A 19372-nucleotide genomic window follows, 5' to 3' on the forward strand; every position below is an offset into this window, starting at 1 on the left:
ATCAGCCGCTTTTTGGACCATCTAACCATAACATATAAGTCCAATCGAAGTGAACATACAACTGAGTCTCCTACTATTTCTCATCAGCTTTTTACATCATCAACGTGTAATAGCACGTGCAATTCATCATACCGCGACCAATAATCACTGATGTTGTGAAGGTTAGTGTCTTAGGTCCACTACTTTTTGCAGTCTACATCAACAATATATGCAGATGCTTCAACATAAACAAGACCTACCATTACACCGATGACTTTGAAGTCATCCATAAAACGAACACTTGTGATGTACATAGTACTATGCAAACAATCCAACATGAACTCAACAAGGTAGATAACTGGTGTAAGCGCTGATGCTTAGAACTCAATACAGAGAAATGCGCTTAGCTGTGTATTGGAGACATGCCACTTAAAATGAAAATAAAACTTAACTAGGACGTTTCACCTGAACCCATACCAGCAACAGACCTCGGGGTACATTGGTCGCACAGTCTTAACTTCTCTGAACATATATCCATCAAAGCACCTAAAATGTGGAAATCACAATGCCTCATCATTCGTAACTTCTTTCAAAATAGATCTAAGATCATTCTCTACAAGATATGTGTAAGACCTATCGTTGAATACTGTTAGTCCTTATTTTCCAACTTACTCTCATCCTATATATTTAAGTTGGAAGAAATATAGTGGGGCGTCACTTGAAAAGTGCTCAAAACAGATTCACTAACTGACTATAGTTCCCAATGTCATATCCTAAGACTTGAACACCTCAAGAAAATAAGACTTAGGTCCAATTTGATTCTATACTCCAAATTCATTAAAAATCCTACTCCTCATGTAATATAGTTCTTGCTCAGGGCCCACATGTGTACGACCCTTGAGATAAAGTATCTACGGTCAAATTCGAAAAATATGGATCAGCTATTTGCAACAGTCTTCCCTCCAAAATAGGCATGGCAGATGGATTACATACGTTTGTAAGACTTCTTGATCAACCCTCGACTTCCACTGATCTAGCACGCACGAGCATATCTGCGTCCCACTCAGACACCATAGGCCCTCTGCATGTATAGACCGTATCACACTCTAGGCTTGGTTTCCCCCACTTTTCTTCATTGCAGTCGTATCAAATATGTCCTTCTCCTTAACTTTTACTTGAAATAGACAGGTAACTCACTGGATCTATCGATACTGCTCAACTAAGCTCGGTCGCTAAGGGACGCTCAATACCACCCCGAAAAGTCAAGGGAATAGTGCAATCGACCGCCTACTACCAGTGGTCTTGCACCATCAACCGGTGAGGATTGCACAAAATAATATCAGCACCAAGTTAATGTGAGTTCCTTCTTGTCTATTCCTCCTCGGCTTTTTACTCTCCTGTACATTATGTTGACTTGCCAATAATTTTATTTCACTGCTCGTTGCCTTATCCAGAACTGAAATATACACGGTCGATGGGAAACACTGAACCTATGTTCCATGCTAAGTGGCACTCGTCAGCAAGGTTATCCAGAGTTTGTGCAATTCAGTCAGCATTAGTAAGAACTTGACATATATAACACTGGGCGCTTCTGACTGGTCAACCGACTGTAAATAAATTTTAGTCTGACAGGAGATTTTTCACACTTCAGACAGCCCAGTGACAACGTTTCTGACTATGAAACTAGTTTACACAAACTGGAGTCCGTCAAGGACCATCAGGTTCCTCAATACCACAGCTATACTGATAAGTCGTGCTAATTGAACGCTATTCTCGGATCCAAAGCTAGTCTCGTAACCCCCAAGCTTAATCTACACAGCGACTTGAACACGAGAGAAAAGGCGCAAAATATGCGAGAAGCAGTTTACTCCAAAGGTTCATTTATGTACAGAAAGTGTACAGTATCTTAGAAGTCCTTGGGTCTTCCTGAAAATTCTAGGATACTATTAAAGATAGTACCAGTGTAGTAGTCAGCCAATCCGAAACCCGACATGTAACTTTTCACTTTCGTGATATTTCCAGCAAAACTTCTAGTCCACGCTGATTAGATAAAATGCTTCTTAATGTTTCCTGAATGTTTCTTGTCTACTGCGAGAAATTTTCTGGACCACCCCAACACATACCTTGTTGACGAGTGTTAAATAGCATGACATCTAGGTTTAGGGTGTCCTGTCCACTACTTACACCTACCTCTTGCGCGCGCTATTTAAAAGGACAGTGGTATTGTTTCACGTTGAGCTTAATTCACTGTTTTGATCGTAAATTACGTATCAAAACTATCGTTTACACTTTAATTGAATTTATTTCAGTTAACGTGACATTGTATTTGTGTGTTTTGATCCTGCTTTTGTGCATTAACTGCATCAAAGCATTCTTGGTCGACTGCGGCTTGTTTATTTGATAAGGTTGTGATTTATCTTACATATCTACCTTGCCTATCATTTTATTCTAAGATGGTCGGCTCTGTACACAAGTGTGGACAGCCATATTGCTTATTCCCCGTGGAAGAAGGGATGCAATGTGACGAATGTAAGAAGTGGTTTCATAAAATGTGCACCCGCTTAAGCCCTGCTGCCTATAAAAGGTGCTCGAAACCAAATTCTCATTGGCTCTGTATGTTTTGTTGCTCAAGCAAGACATTACTCATTCAGGAAGCCATCAGCCTTCTAGCGTTAGCCAAAAAGGTCGACGTAGGCCGTACAGGCAACATGGATACTGATAATGAAGATTGTATCAGTGTCGTAAATGCTGCCATGGCAGGTACCAGACACCCAATTTCGCAACATGAAGCAAAAATTTGTACTCCGGTACAACCAATGAAAGCCATGCCATTAAGTATTGAGGGACCAGTCGCTTTAGCAGCGACTGAGGACCCGGCTAGAACCACTATCGTCCAGAATAGTCCCAATCTGGATGCTGAGAATAGTGGTAAATGGATTACGTGGAAACGCAAAAGAGACGGAAAAATACCCAAAGAAAGTGCGCGTATAGTCGATAAGTCATCGTTGGACTCACGTCCTGAGCATCAGGCAACTCCGCTCAAGTCCAAATGTAAGAAAATATTTAATACTGTTGTGGATGGAAATAGTCTAACTTCACCAAATGTTCTTGGGAGTAACTCGCTCGACCCACATGACACTGTTATAAAGAAAGTTAACAGTAAGAAGCCGGTAGCTAACCGGCAGGATCTGACATCACGGTCAAAGGCCGTGAACACGACTTTTAAGGAAGTTAAACAGTTGCCCAGTGTAATCATCTGGAACTTGGCAGAATCGAAAGACACCGATCCCTCTAAGAGACATGCCCACGACCTGCAGTTAGTGGGATCTCTCATCAGAAATATACTGCCAGAGGAGGTCCCAGGGGTACATATCTCGAAAGTCATCAGACTTGGTAAGTATGTTGGAGGCGAAACCCAACTGAGAAGGATCCTTAAATTAGTACTCGGAAATTTTGAGGAAAGGGACGTATTACTAAATAACGCACGCAAAACTCGTGACTCAAACATTCGTATTCGACCTGACTGGCCACTTGAGGATCGGATCAAGTGAAAGAATGCCCTAACTTAGTTAAAAACTCGAAGGCTAAACGGTGAAGCGAACCTTACGATTAAGGGTTTTCGGGTAGTCAGGTCTTGGAAGCCAATGCTTCCGAGACCTGTGTGGGTAGAACGCATGTCTCCAAAAACACCCTAAATGTGTGTTATACGAATGCTCGTAGTCTTCGGAATAAGATGTCTGAACTAAGTTTGATGGTAGACGACTTAAATCCGGATATAATTGTTATCACCGAAACTTGGCTCACTGTAGATATAGACTGTTCTCCAGTCATTTCAGGCTACATCTGTGTCAGAAGTGATAGAGTTAGAAGTCGCAAGGGAGGAGGCATAATATTATATATCAAGGACCACTTCCGCATTAACTCGATCATATCTGTTATATCCCCTGGCGAATTATGAATCGTAAATCTGAGGTCCATTTATGGACAAATGTAATACGCCTATTCCTATTGGATAGTTGTTAAATAAGTGACCTAAATCTGAGGTCTATTTATGGACAAATACAATATGCCCATTCCCTATTGGATAGTTGTTAAATAAGTGACCTAAATCTGAGGTCTATTTATGGACAAATACAATATGCCCATTCCCTATTGGATAGTTGTTAAATAAGTGACCTAATCGTTTCCGTGTTCCTCTTATCATAACCTTTATTTTGACCTTGGAACTTTTATTATTGATTACTTTCCCCCTAGCTACAGCCACACTGGCCAATTACTGTACAAATGTTATTTTTCTATTTTTGATATGTGTGGTCTGTTTGGTTAGTATATATAACCCAGTATGCTTGTAAATAATGATTCATATTGCTGAGGCTGTTATTTGTGTTCTGGACTTAACGGCTGGGCTAGGCAGATAGGAAGGACCGAATAGCACCCAAGACTGCTCGTACGTATTTCCTGTATCATTGGACACATATATATATATATATATTAAGAGGGCAAATTGATACGTTATAACAATATCGGAGGCGCATGTAAGTGGTACGTGTGAGGTAGTATGTTGTACAATTAGGTCTAGAAACGGGTTAGTGACGATAGGAGGTATATATCGTAGTCCGTGTTGTCTCGCTGACGACTTTATCCTAAAACACGTCTGTTCTTGGAGTAAAGCAGAATGTTGTCTCATCGTTGGAGACTTCAATGCACCCCATATAAACTGGATAGAGCCCACAGCTCCAGGTGGGGGTTTCGATAGCGTCCTTCTGTCATCAATTATTCAATGTGCACTTGTACAATGTATCGTTAAGCCGACGCATATAGACTTGGAACATAATCCGTCATTGATAGACCTTGTCCTCACACACCACTGTGAAGATATCGTCGACATTCAACACCTTCCCCCACTGGTGAATAGTGACCATGTCGTACTTTCCTTTAAGTTCCGGATACATGGTATAGAATTTGCATCTGCTCCACCCCGTCCTAATATATGGAGAGCTAATATTCCGGCAATAAGGGACTATGCTATCTCAATTGACTGGTCGGTCGATGCTGATGGATCGATTGATGATGCATGGAATAGGTTCAAGTCTACGTTCGAATCCGTAACTCAACCGTTTATCCCATGGTCAGCACGTAAGCTATCATATTGCCCCCCATGGATTAATAAGGAAACCCGGAAGCTGTTGAAGCGTAGGAAACACTTCCGGGACTTATTCTTGTCAACAGGTCAGGCATCATTTAAGTGCGAATATAAAAAAATCCGGAATATATGTAAAAAGACCATAGCTAAATCCCGCACGGCTTACGAACGACAGTTGGCATACGATAGCTGTACCTGTCCGAAGCGACTGTTTTCGTATGTTAAAAGGCGGACGAAACGTAGTGATGGTATCCCCTCATTACTGTTAAGCGAAAATTCAGCTTTATTGGCTGAATCTGATCTAGCGAAAGCGGAGACATTTGCTAACTATTTCAGTGAAGTCTACTCTACGTGTAGTGTTACAACTACTTGTCCCGTTGACAATGAGATACCAGCCATAGGACCTTTACACGTGACAGAGGATATAGTTCTTCCTTTGATAACTAACCTAAAACCTTGTAAGATACCGGGCCCCGATGGGTTACACCCACGTTTGCTGTCGTCGCTTGCGGACATTATCTCAAGACCGCTCACGATGCTCTTCAACATGTCCCTTTCACAGGCTCAACTACCTAGAGACTGGAAAGACGCCATAGTTAGTCCTATATTTAAGGATGGTCAGAGACGGATCGTATCTAACTACCGGTCTGTTAGCCTGACCAGTATAGTAGTTAAGTTACTTCAAAAATTAATTCGGGCTAAGCTACTGAGCCACATAGATTCGTACAATCTGTTAACTCCCGAGCAACATGGGTTTCGTAACAAGCATTCATGCTTGACTAACTTACTCATTGCGAGAGAGGATTGGACAGCTGCCCTAGACAACGGCCAGTCTGTCGACGTGATATTCATAGATTTTAGCAAAGCGTTTGATAAGGTTTCACACTTAGGTCTTATGCAAAAGCTCTCGAGCTTTGGTATAACAGGTGCTATACAGGAATGGATAGGAAGCTTCTTATGTGACCGCAGACAGAGAGTGAGGGTCAATGGAACTCTATCCGAATGGAAACCGGTCAAAAGTGGTGTACCCCAAGGCACCATCTTAGGCCCTTTACTTTTCCTTCTGTATATTAATGAACTACCTTTATTACTTAAGTCGTCGACGTTATTGTTTGCGGATGATGTTAAAATCTGGAGAACAATAAGAAATGAGACTGATCGTTGTTATCTACAAGCAGATTTAGACGAATTAGTTAGGTGGGCTCATGATTGGGGCCTGGAAGTTAATTCCAGGAAGAGCGTGTTCATGCATATCGGGCACGATATTAGTTACCATTATACCATTAATGGTACATCTCTGCCACGCGTTCATGCGCATAAAGACTTAGGAGTAATTATAAGTCACGACTTAAAAACTACTACGCACTGCAATGCGGTTGCTTCCAAAGGCTATCGTGCGCTAAGGTCGCTTCGCAGAGCATTTAAATGCTTTGACGAGGATATGTTTCGAATTTTATATCCCACCTATGTAAGGCCACACTTAGAATACTGTATCCAAGCAGCTAGCCCTTGTCTGATAAAGGATACTAAATCGCTTGAGCGTGTCCAGCGTGTAGGGACAAAATTAGTAAAGGGTCTTTCTAAACTCCCTTACGATGAGCGTTTAAAACGTCTAAATCTTTTCCCCTTATCTTATCGTAGGACGCGAGGTGACCTTATACTGGCATTTCGTATCTTTAATTATGATCTGGGTGTTAATATGTCTTATCTTTTTGCTCCCTCCAGCACTAATAATCTCCGGGGTCATAGCAAGAAGGTTCTGAAACCGCGATCTAATAAACTAAAGGTGGGGTCCCTTTTTTCTCATCGAGTGGTCAACGACTGGAACGCTTTACCAGAACAAGTGGTATCAGCACCATCAGTGAACATTTTCAAAAAGAAGCTGGACCTTCACTGGAAGGAAATCTGTCAGGATTAACACAGGTTCATCAACCTACTATCCTTATTACTGAAGACTGAAGACACCCAAGGTGTAATTCTGGTGAGATAATACGCTCCCTTATCTGTCCCTTGAGGGAGAGCAATAAACTGTAAATTTTTGTGGAGTCTGATTTTCCACTGATGTTTATGAGGTTTAATTTTGTATAAGAAGAAAGATCAAGAATGGCAGGTATAGATTTCGCCCCCTGAAATGCTGTGATCATATTGGTGTCATCTGAGTTTCGACTGAAATAACACGTAATATCCATGTACCAATTCAATTCACACAGCTACTAGTACGTATACGAGCAGTTACTGCAATGAAATGTGTGTAAAATTAACTGAGTGCCCATAGGAATTCATACACAAGAGCTGTCCAGTTTAGACGGACAGATTCACTACTTCCACGCATTATGATCACATAGACTGAATAGATAAACCCAGATAGTCATAAATATAAGGAATTACTAAACTTTGATGTATGTAACTGCTTATTTAGTATCAACATGTATAACCTGAAGGATGTAGGAGCTGCTATTATGTCAAGTCCTTATAGGTTATTCTAGCCTCTAGACAGACCAATGTATTCACCTTTCTCAAGCTACATTTTTACCTTGTCACTTGTTTGCTTATTACCCTGACTGTTTTTGATATGGTCGTTTGGATGTTAATTACTTATCCTATTCATTAAGTGTCTGTAACTTATTTTTGTTTTGACTATAAACATCGACTAACGCTTGGATAAATGGAGTTGGCTCGCTCGCCTTCTCAATTATGTTTCGACAGCAATAATCGTTCGATCTAATTGGAGTCAGATACAGAGCCACTCAAAGGGTAACAATTTATACAAAAATCGTCCGAAATACGTATTTATTATTCAACGAAAGAAAAAAAAGACTGAATTTTTTATACCTTCGACTTAAAAGTGATCGAATTGTCGAAAAGTCTAGTAACAAATAGATTTGTTTTAACTTGTGACAGAAAAATTAGTCATAGTAACCCTCGATGACAATTTCAAAAGTTATCAAATGAACATTGTTAATACAGAAGGTACACAACCCATCTCATTGACCTACTTCTTTCCTTAAGATACTCCAGCAGTCTTGGTTATTTTTCAGTTCGACAAGGAATTATGTAAGACATTCAACAACAGTGTAGTTCGTCAGAAAAGTGTAATGAAAAGCTATGGGAACGGTCAGTCTGTTGGTTTCGCTGAAGAAGTAAGTATAATCTAACTTACTTAATTTCATGCATAGAGTTTTGACGAACCATTTATTTAAAAATCGTCTGAAAGCCTTACAAATATAGTCTTGGTTTTTCTTCAGTACTCAAGAAGAAGAACTAGGGAAAATAAAGTCGTATTTAAAAGTAAATGTCAGTAAATTTCTAGCGCGTATTACTAACAGAGTATATCTGTCTTTCAAAATTTATCCTGAAATATTTTATCCTAAAAACTAACCAATATAAATGAACCTTTAACTAGATAATATCCATATTTAATATACACCTATAACATTTTTCTACATGATTGACTTGCACTTAACAGTTTTTACACCAGATTCAACCTTTACAGAAGTTTTTGAATCGTTTATTTTCCTAAAAACATCACACTCAAGAAATAACATGATGACTATTAACCTATCTAATTTATTAACCATTTACTTCAAATGGCTCTTGACGTAATAGAACCTTCCACATAACTGGCTTTCCAATCTGGAAGCAGTGGATCACTGATTCCTCTAGTGAGAGACTTAGGTGTATTTAACGATAAAAGAGAAAAAATTGGAAAATCGTAGCGGGATACCGTCCCTAATCCCTAAACAATGTCAATCTTCCTCTTGAAGGACTCCTGGGAAGTCGCTTGGACTTGCTCAGCCGCCAGCAAATTCCAGAATTTGACTACTCACAAATAGTGGAAGGAGTGCCTACAATTCATCCTGCTATATTGAGCCCCCGATTTCTGAGTGTTACCCCCAATCTTTGTGCTGCGACTGAGCTCAAGCAGGAATCCAAGGAGATGCCTAGGAGTGTTTAGAATTCCATAAGTCTTTAGGTCATCTCAGACGCCTATACTCTAATTGACAGAAATTCGGTGATTTGAGGAGTTCTTCATAAACTTTGAACTTGATTTCCCGAACTGGCTCACGTTTGAATGCGCCTCAATGTATTCTTATCCTTTTGGATCGAGGGAGGAAGCACTATAATTCCATATTTTAAATGGGGTAGAATAAGGTCATTAAAGATTAAGTGAAAAGTTTTACTGTCACACTGGCCAGGATTGCACTTCAGTGTTGCCAGTACAAGGTTTTCTCGAAAGGGGTTTTCGTTGCAGTCAGCGTAATACTTCAGATCACAGGGAACCAAGACTTCTAGATATTTTTAACTTGGGATATCTCTAGGAAGAGAGGAGTTACCTAAATCGTATTCGTAGTCTGTAACATATCTCAGATGGACTACTTTGCACTTTGACCTTAAAGAATCGGTTATTTAGATATGAAGTAAGCCAGTTAATTAACGATGACTTCATAACCAAGTGGTCGAGATTATTGTTTAGACATATATGACTGATTCGATCAAAAGCTTCTGAGAACTCAGGGCATATTACGTCAACCTGTCCCTTGTGATTAGGGATGGGTGTCCATCTACCTACCACGGTTAGCAGGTTGATTATACGAGAGTGAACCTTCCCAAAACCGTGCCGTTGGGGTGAAAAGTTAATGGATATTAGGTAGTCACATATACCACCGCAAATCAGTGACTCCATAATTTTTGATAGTATTAAGAGAAGTGTTCTCAGCCGTTCACTTGGGATTTAGAAGTGAGGCATAAATATATAATTACTGATTAAGCATCAATGTATGAAATCATAAAGTGTAGGGACTATATTGCGTGTCAGAATATATAGTGTATTTACTGAAAACTTACTGTTACACCTAACAGACTAGTATAAGCCTAGTGCAACGTAAGTCTTGTGTGGTAAATCAAATGAAATTGTATTATAACTATATTGTGAAATCAACCTTACGAGTTCCATTGTCCATGACATTTTCCCCTTCTAAAACTCTCATTAGGGCGGTATCCATTGACTCTTTCAGATCCTTCGCCTGAAAACTTCTGCTTAGGAATTTTGACAGCTATAGATCTGAAGTAGTGTGTCTAATAAACCAGCATTTTTATTTACCATCTCATAGGATTTATATCACCTGATGTTTAACTTCAATGTTGTTTTGTGTAACATAAGATCCATACCTCACTTAAGGAATATTGTAAGTGTAATTACAGGTTTATACGATTTCTTTCGTCTTCGTGTATATATTTATTTAAATTTCTCATTTTCATTGGTAATCAGATTTATAAGGACCCATATGCTTATCCTGTAACTTAAAGCTTTCTAATGGTGTCAAAGCAACTAAACCTACTAAATATGCGCCTGAAGTTTTTCAATCAAACCTTTAGTTTTTACAGAGTAAAGTCGATTTAATTGGGCCCGCTAATACTTTATTATTGATAAAATTACTGATAAGACTGGTCTTAATAGTGAATGTATCGAATGAAATGAAAATCTCACCCCTAACTCAACATTGGTAGACGAATTGTCCGAATTTTCGGAATTCTGACGAAAACTTTCAAAAAATTTCGGACCAGTAACAATTCCCCATTTTTAATCTGAGGGTAACGTAAAACGTAAAAGTGAGTGCTTAACTTAGGCTTGCACATGTAGCCGAGTTAAATAGGTGCTATTTGTCAATGAAAACAGTGGAATAAAACAATTACAAAAGATGTAAAATAATACACGTTGGATGCTTCCACTTTGCATTTCTTTTACTGCAACAGACATTCTTAGGGTGCTAGTGCAAAGAAAGTTGAAAGAAACAGATATTTCACATGTATCTTGTTACATATACTATTTATTGTGTGCAACATTTTACTTTAAATCTACATGCGCAAGTGGGTTTTAATTACTTCTACTAAATTTGGCTGACATATACAAAATGACTAAATATTGTAAGAAACCAACGATTTAAGTGAACAGAAATATCGCTACTCAAAACTATTGATTACCTTCAAATAAACATTACTTTTAGGTTGTTTGTTTAGACGGTGACTGGAAACGCAATACAACAGTTGGCTTTCTACATTTTGATTCTGCTATGGCAGCTCAGAGATGGCTTATCAGTGATCCAATAGTTCGTCAGCACGACTGGTTGGATGATGCAGAAATATGGATTGTACCTTTGTGTACGGAAATTAGACGTGAGTATTCTGAGCTGATTCAATTAACCTACAAATCTGTTTCGTGTTTGGACACCGAAAAACCAGTCTTTATTGGGAGTAGATCAACTGAAATCTGAAACAGGCGTGATGGCCTAACTAAGCACAAGTTGGATTTAAAGTTGTATCGCTCTTAAAAGTGATACAAAGTGAAGCTGGATAAATGTCCAATTTTCATACCAGTAAGTCTGTAGGGCTGTTTCGGTGACAGTTGAAAGTGAGGATATAAATTAGTTACAATGTATTGCCAGTCTTGAAATGCAAGCATAGTCCAAAACAAAGGATCAAATTAGAAAATATATCTATTTTGGAAAGAAAATATTGTATATTTTACACATATAACCTGAGAAACAGCATAATTTGAAGCATTTAGATTGTCAAGATATCATGCGTTATTGACATACATTTGAAGTAGATTAGACAGCTTCCACCAAAACACAAAAGCAAGATAATGAAAACTCATCAACATTCCTGACTTTTTGTAGATGCCTTAAAAGATACCGCAGAATAACATTACATAAACATATATGCACATTTAAATTGCTACAAAAATTAAAATTATTTATTTCACATATTTTTACAGTATGGAATTATTTGCAATTGAGTTTATTTAACTCAATTAATGAAGACAACTTTAAGAACCAATATTTACCTAAATTTGAAGAATCAGTATCAAAATTTGGAGGAGTACCATTTATTAGTTCAACTCCCTATATTGAAGTACCTCGAGGACTAAAAGAAATTGACTATTTAATTATTACTGAATGGCCTGATGAGGATAGTTCTCTTAAATGGAACCGAAGTCGTAAGTCGAAGCACAAACTGTAAAAATCACTTCATTTATAAATGCAAACTAATATGAGAGTAGGTTTATTTCCCAAACGAAGTTTGATTTGCTTATAAAGTGTCAGGCTTAAAAGCAACCTGATTTTCATGGGTTCCGTATTCCTTAAATTTACTTAAGGCCACAGGATCTTGAAGGTTTGAACAACGCACTCTTGGTAACCGGCTGTCATGAGGTTGCATTTCCTAGCACTTCTCCACTGCCTTGTGGATTGGACCTCAAGGTCGAAAGTTATAGGAGTGGTTCCCTAAGAAAGTGACCTGTTTCTGTCTGGACGTTCAAGTAGTATCTCAGACTTCTCACAAATATAACAAATTTTTATGAAGAAACTGATCCACCTACTCTGTTTCCCTACTAACTTGGAAGATAATTACTACCCATTTATTTCAAATGTTTCTATTCTACCAAACTCCACTTGTCTGTTTCCTTTTTTTTCTAACTTGGAAATAGAATGAGAGATAGGTTAAGTTGTCCTTGGAAATTCTTAAGATTAACGTCTGTTATCTATCAGAGCCCAGTAATCGAGACTCTAACACAGTATTGCACATCCGCTCTCCATCAATCGAAATGCCTATATCACGCGGATTTACCCATGGAACCTCTGGCATTGTCTGATTTGCTGGCATTAAGGCCCCATTAAACCCCAGGACAGAAGCAATTCAGTCCCCATGGGCTGTCGTTTACATGTTCTGTCAGATTAGAAAACTCAATCTAAGTAAATAAAAATTGACGTGGGAAATGATGGCTTTTCGTTAATGCTGTTTACGCCCTAACCACACTGCAACCAGAGTGCAACTAAATATGCGTTCTACAAACAGCTAAATGATGTCATCAAGAAAAGGCGTTTGATAGGCAGCTCAGTGCTAGTCGCATATCTGGGTATCATAATTGGGTGTCTGGAAACAGGGGAGAGTAGTCTGAGTGACTAATACGAACCTATATATTACATATCAGATAAGGATGTTCATCTCCTACAGTTTTATGAAGATGACAACCCCCTGCCAGCAAAGACCATAAGTCGGTACAGCCATTGCCGGTGTGCTGTCTGGCATCTTCCTTCGACAAATCAAGCTTCGATTCGGACTGACCACATTGTGACCATCTACCCTGGCGTGTTTTTTTGCAAAACTTTCGCTCCTTTTGTAGCACTTATCTGGATTGATTATCCACTGGTTTATGCCAATCTTATCTTACGTTTCACCAGCCAACAAACTTACTGTCTTAAACAGATCGATGCCAGCAAATTGGCTCCAGACTCTGATGAAGCTAAATATCAAACCAAACAAGATTCAAGGCTAGCAGCTATTAACCCACTGAAAAGTGTAAACGACCACTTAGTTCGTTTGTATGACACCATGAAAATAACTAAAGTCGCTTCCGATTTTGTGTAACATTCCATGTATAAGCGATGGGTCTCTACATGCTCCTTACACTTCCTAGGACCACATCGATCTACATCACATAGTCGCGAGTTCGACGATAGATGTAGATTGCTACTTAACGAAATTGCACAGTTTGTGTAAAGACCAAGAAACCTTGTGGTCAGAGCATTCTAGTAAGTTGGTAGCAGCATCTGCATCTGGTAACTACCAGAAGCTATTAGAACTCATTCGAACCACTAACACCAAGAAGCCTGATGTGATACAATCCATGAAGTTGATGGGATATCAGTCAATAGCATCTAACAACGTCTTTGAGGACGAACAGAAGTCCTCGAGGGACAGTTCAGCTGGTTCATTAACCCAAAGAAAATCAATCAGACTGTCTTCTTTCCCCAGGCGAATGAAGACTGATCCATCTAAAGAGGAGAAAGTTCGTACGGAACTCCAACTCCTAAAGATCCACAAGTCGTTAGGCCCAAACGAATTACCCATAGCTCTTCTTAAGGATGGTTTATTTATTTGAAGACATAATGCTTCAGCGAGGGTAGCTTTGCACTATGGTTGAAATACCCGAACCCTCCGAATTAAAGATGTTAGACGACTCTTTGTGTTTGATAATCGCTATCTCCGAAGAATCACTAACATTCATTAGCAACACCGCGTTAGTAGTGCATAGGTTCGGCAACGCCTGTTCGCACTCGGTGACGATATCACCATCTCGAAATACCGGCTTTAGTGGTTTGGATACGTATTATGAACGCTATCCCGGCGGATTCGACATCGTACATTATTTGTCGACGTTGACACTGGTTGGGAAAAGCCGTGCTCAGTTTCTGAGATGGTGCCGTGGTATGGAAGCTGTAAATGACTAGTATGTCGGTCCTTCACGACTCTAGTTACGGTCCTAAAGATAATGTAACAGTGGTTTGAAACGTCATAAGAAACGGACCACAATATTAGCTATTAGCTGTCCTGATGTAATTCTCCTTTGCTTTCTTCAGAAAGAGGAAAGGAGCTTTCCAACTGAATAGATTCTTTATGATACAATTCTTTTAAATGAAATGTTCCTCCCGTTATATACTACACTTATTCACTTATTTTTACTCACTAATCATTTGTTATTTTATATTTAATTACCTTTGTCTGTCTTTTCGCATTTTCCATTTGTGTGGCGTATATTTATTTTAGTGCGTATTTGTACTAATATTTTTATGTTCAAATAAATAAATAGGTATCGAATGGTTGGAAAGACCCATATTTTTAAAACTATAATGGGCAGGCTGATCATACGAAGATTTATTTTCTTTCTTACAAACCAGGACGATTAGTGAACACGAACAGTCTGATGAAAGTCGCCTTCACTTCTCATGTTTTGAGACTGCTAAGAGTTTCCAAACATCTGCTTTTCTAGAGTGCCACGAAACCCCCTTCATTTCCGTAACATTTTGGTTTAGTTTTCCCACAAACTTCATTGTGGTTTGTACAGTTGACTCCAGGTCAAATAGGCTATCTAGTAATGTACATACTTCCCATGGTATCGATGTTACGCTGTGCTGAAATCATGAAGTCCCTACTTGGCTTTAACTCCTGAAGATGCATACTATTTGATTGGGGTCCGCGTGACTAACGTAACCAATAGTTGGAGACTCTGGGTGTCATGACTCAGAATCAATCACAATGGCGTAGATATATATATATATATAAACTTTATACCTTTCTTTCTATGAACTAATTCTTTCTTCTTGTATTATATCCTTATACGCAATCTCTCCTTTATATATTACTACCATTGTAGTAACTACTTAAATGAATTCGGCGTTCATCTTGTTGTGTTAATGAGGTGTGGCAACTTGGATCGATGCATATTTGCCTGGTCCTACGTTGTAGCTGACTGACTGGCTCTAACCCACCTATATGGGTTAATATTATACTACAGCTTCGTTCTTTATGTCTCATAGCTGGCATTGGAAGTCCACGGGGCAGGTGTTTTTAAGATGGACCAATTTTAACCCCCTCCTTCGGTCTGCACAAAGAACCATCATAGGGTTCTGGTTACCTACACTCTGATACAGTCGGAAATACAACTTCGTCCTTGGGTCCGGAACTTGATTTTGATCGAACCTGTCGGGTATGCCAGAAACTCAAAGGACAAGTTTTCCATTCAATATAGCTTGGTTGAATCGTCCTAATATACAGACTCTATCAATGTCAAGACGGCAATTAAGATCAAAATAAGTTTGTGCATGTACGGTAATGACTTATGTTATGTGCTAACGAATGTGATAGATAAGATAATCGAAGCAGTGATCAATAAAAAAATCTCTAGACATAATCAAAACCGTGCTTCTAATAGCTTAGCACCAATAAAATATACAAATATGTTTAACTGAGTTTTGCATACATATACAGTGGTTTTAAAATAAAAGTATGGTTCAATATTATTTAAGTAGATTACAATGAGAAGGCAACTATTTGCAGTAATCCGAAAACGGCATATTTTATAAGAACATCATATCTTAATCAATATCTACAGTATAAGCTGCAGTGGTGTAATGCCTTTCAACTAACATTTATTTTGCAGCAAATAACCGATTTTATGCAGCCACATGGCAAGAAACTATAAAATACAACGTAATAAAACTGTTGTTCCAAAACACGAACAGCTCATAGTGAAGAAATGCCTAAGTGTTGAGATTTATGTAGATATTTGTTGAAATTAAAAAGGTTGCAAACACCAGTGGGTTTTGTCGTCATAATAAACCCGAAAACTTTGAATAATTAGATAGATTTCATGTTTCAGCAATCATATCTTACCAAACTTTTATTCGAAATGAAAAACCTTTATCACATAGACGAGAATAAAACAAACCACTTTACTAGTCATTCAAGTTAGCAAAAAATTTGCTGATCCATGAAACCATAGTTATTTTGCCTATTTTGTTTATACCTACAGATGAAGCAGAAGAACTAAGAAATATCCAGGACTCTTTTTCAAAGTCTTCGACGATATTGGCGATGATAAAACATAATTACTAATGGGTCCTTACTAATGGTTCATATATATATACAATTATCAAAGCATAATTGTAAAATAAACAAATGTTTGCAACAATAGTAGCACCTGTAATTAAAAATAAAAACTTCAAAAACGATCAACTCGACTTCCCAGACCGTTAGTGTACTTTAGCAAATTACTAAGATGGAAAAAATTCAAGCTCTCATCAAACAGTGAACAAAGATAAGCAGTAGAAAGGTCTCTTATTTAACTAATAGACTGTCATAGTTTGAACACAAAGTTCCTCACTTGATATTTGTCTTTTAGTATCACACGTAAATAAATTTCAGGACACTTCAGATGTATAACAATTCAAGACTTATTTTATCCGAAAAAAACAACAACGTCTGTGGCATCAGTGATGAATGAAATGGGTTTTAAGTCGATAAGATTTTCACCCATTTTTAAATAAACTACACATATAATAAGATAGTCCCGACAGTACTGATGTGTGGTTTGCTCACCATTTGTGTTACTTTTTCCACATAGTAAACTACTAGAGGAAGATTACTCAAACAAGTCTTCTAGGGGTCGTGAAGTCTGAAATATCGATGACCAATTGGTAACTGAATAACTACCCTTCCTCTGCCGAAAATCCCTCAAGTACTTACTCGTTACAAACTGCCACTCGATGGTTAATCTGGAATATTGAAGCGTGCGACGAAACACTTAACATTCGTCAATTATTTATTCTTTGAATACATAAATATTGGTATAGAAGGGTACCGAATACATATGCGCCACACAAATCACATGATTTGTGCGAGGGCTGGGATACTGCCCACGTGCCCAAACCAAAGCAGGTGGTTTTCTTAGGGGGCTACACCCCGAGCCTTTGGCCCAAAGGTCTAATCCACAAGACAGTGGAGCAGCGTCAAAAGATGCACTCCATGGTAGCCGGTGACCAACGACTGGTTTATACGCCATTTATCCCTTCAGGATCCTGGAGCCCATGTGCACCATTGGTTTGGAATCAGGGTTTTCTAACTATCCTAGGTGGACCCTCTGCGTCAATAAAAATATGTCCTTAACAAAAATGTGACTGATGTTGCAGACAACTGTAAGTCTAACGCATTATAAGAAAAGGTCAAACAAATTACCTAATATACGCTTGTTTTCCGATACAAATCAAAAACATTAATAAACGATAACATAATATTACTGAAAATACAGGAACTGTATGTATTTAAAAAGAAAATATGTACATTAACTAGTGGATTATCCCGTGAGCTTGGACAATATTTGATAGAATTAGCACTGATAGGCATTCTTATTAGACACTAAAAAACGAAAATAAAAATAAGAACATAGATAAGCAAGATGATTTCGAGTTTTTTCTTGTGAACATCTTATCTCTATATTTCTAACACAACTGACAGAACAAAATTAAAAAGTAAATGTCTGCTGGAGAAAACACGTACCCTATATACCTTACACTTAGCCGATAGCTCCTCCTAAAATATTATATCAACAATTATTCAATCGAAGGATTTCTGCAGCTCTGAATAATGAATTTTAGTACAAGTATGTGTTCTGATTGGCATATATCTATAACGAGGACCCACTTACCTTGGCAAACACCTTATAACAAAGACTTCTGGCAGGGTGGAGACGTATGTATATCCAAAGGTTCATCAATTGCTCTAGCCTTATATGAAATAGGTAACGGAAACGAACAACTTACTATAACTGATAAAGCATGCACACCAGACTGTAGTTCATGTTCAACTGACTTATACACTAAGCGTTCTCTCTATACTAATACATACTGATAGAATAAATCTTACCTGTACAGGAGAAAGATTATTAAAATGATGAGACACGATTACAACCCTAAAATGCGTCTCTATACCTACAAGCATTGATAAAATGTTAGAGTTTTATCAGAACTGATATGCCTATTTTCTGGTTATGACGATGACTTTCGTTATATATTCTCAAAAAGGTCGGCTGAAGAGTGAGTGAAAGTTGAAGAATTTACATTAAACTTCTGAGATAAAACCCGGTTTAATCGAGATTCTACTGGACCGGCACTTGAAGACATGTATCTTCCAGTGCTATTCGACAACGACGAAATTACTTTGTACAGCCCTGCAGAACTACCGAACAACATATTCACCTGTAGTCAGCTGCCTTTTTGGAGTAATGAAACAGTTATCGAGAACAATGCAGAAGTACGAAGAGAGGGGCTGAAATATAATAAGAATACATAGGCTTTTGAGATCCAAAAAGAAAATGTTTTATTAGGAGATAGATCAGATTTTTAACACTGAAAACAGTATGTGGTGTCTTTGGATTTATCTGAACACGTGAAATTACTAATCTAGACGAAAATATCCTATCTAAAATGTATTCGAGTAGTGGACATTCATTTACCTAAGCCTTTCTCAAAAGTAACACTAGTAAAGGAACAAATACAGCAAATACAGCTTTGTTTAAATAGAAACTAGTAATGGTTTAAATTTAACATCATTTACTGTGGTGTTACTGTGACATTTTTCATTTCGCACAAGACTTCTAAAGCGATATTGTACAGAAAAATAAAACTTAAAAAAACTGGTTGCACGCTACAGAGAAGCATCAAGGATATACTTCTAATACTCACGAAATACAAACTGGAAATTCCCTAGTTTTGAAGGACGTCGAAACAAGCTATCCAAAAGGAGACAAATATGAAGGAAGCCTACAGTAAAACTTCGGGGTGATTTAGGAGAAACTGGACCTTCAAGCAGCTTTCTCCTGATACCCAGGAAGAATTCTTTTCTGCTAACGTAACT

At 38.2% G+C, this 19372-nt stretch overlaps 1 protein-coding gene across 1 annotated transcript in view; it reads left to right on the top strand.

The window, feature by feature from the left end:
• Positions 1-8070: 8070 nt before the first annotated feature.
• The window catches only part of Smp_126720 (hypothetical protein), a gene marked incomplete at its 5' end in the record, with an annotated part of 34904 nt that continues 23602 nt past the window's right edge, over positions 8071-19372 (top strand). The window contains 3 exons of the mRNA XM_018794033.1: positions 8071-8092; positions 8132-8262; positions 11128-11296. Of these exons, the coding sequence (XP_018648486.1) occupies positions 8071-8092; positions 8132-8262; positions 11128-11296 (322 nt within the window). The remainder of the gene's footprint in view (positions 8093-8131; positions 8263-11127; positions 11297-19372) is intronic.

This window comes from Schistosoma mansoni, chromosome 1 (assembly GCF_000237925.1).
Source record: "Schistosoma mansoni strain Puerto Rico chromosome 1, complete genome".
Lineage (NCBI taxonomy): Eukaryota > Metazoa > Platyhelminthes > Trematoda > Strigeidida > Schistosomatidae > Schistosoma > Schistosoma mansoni.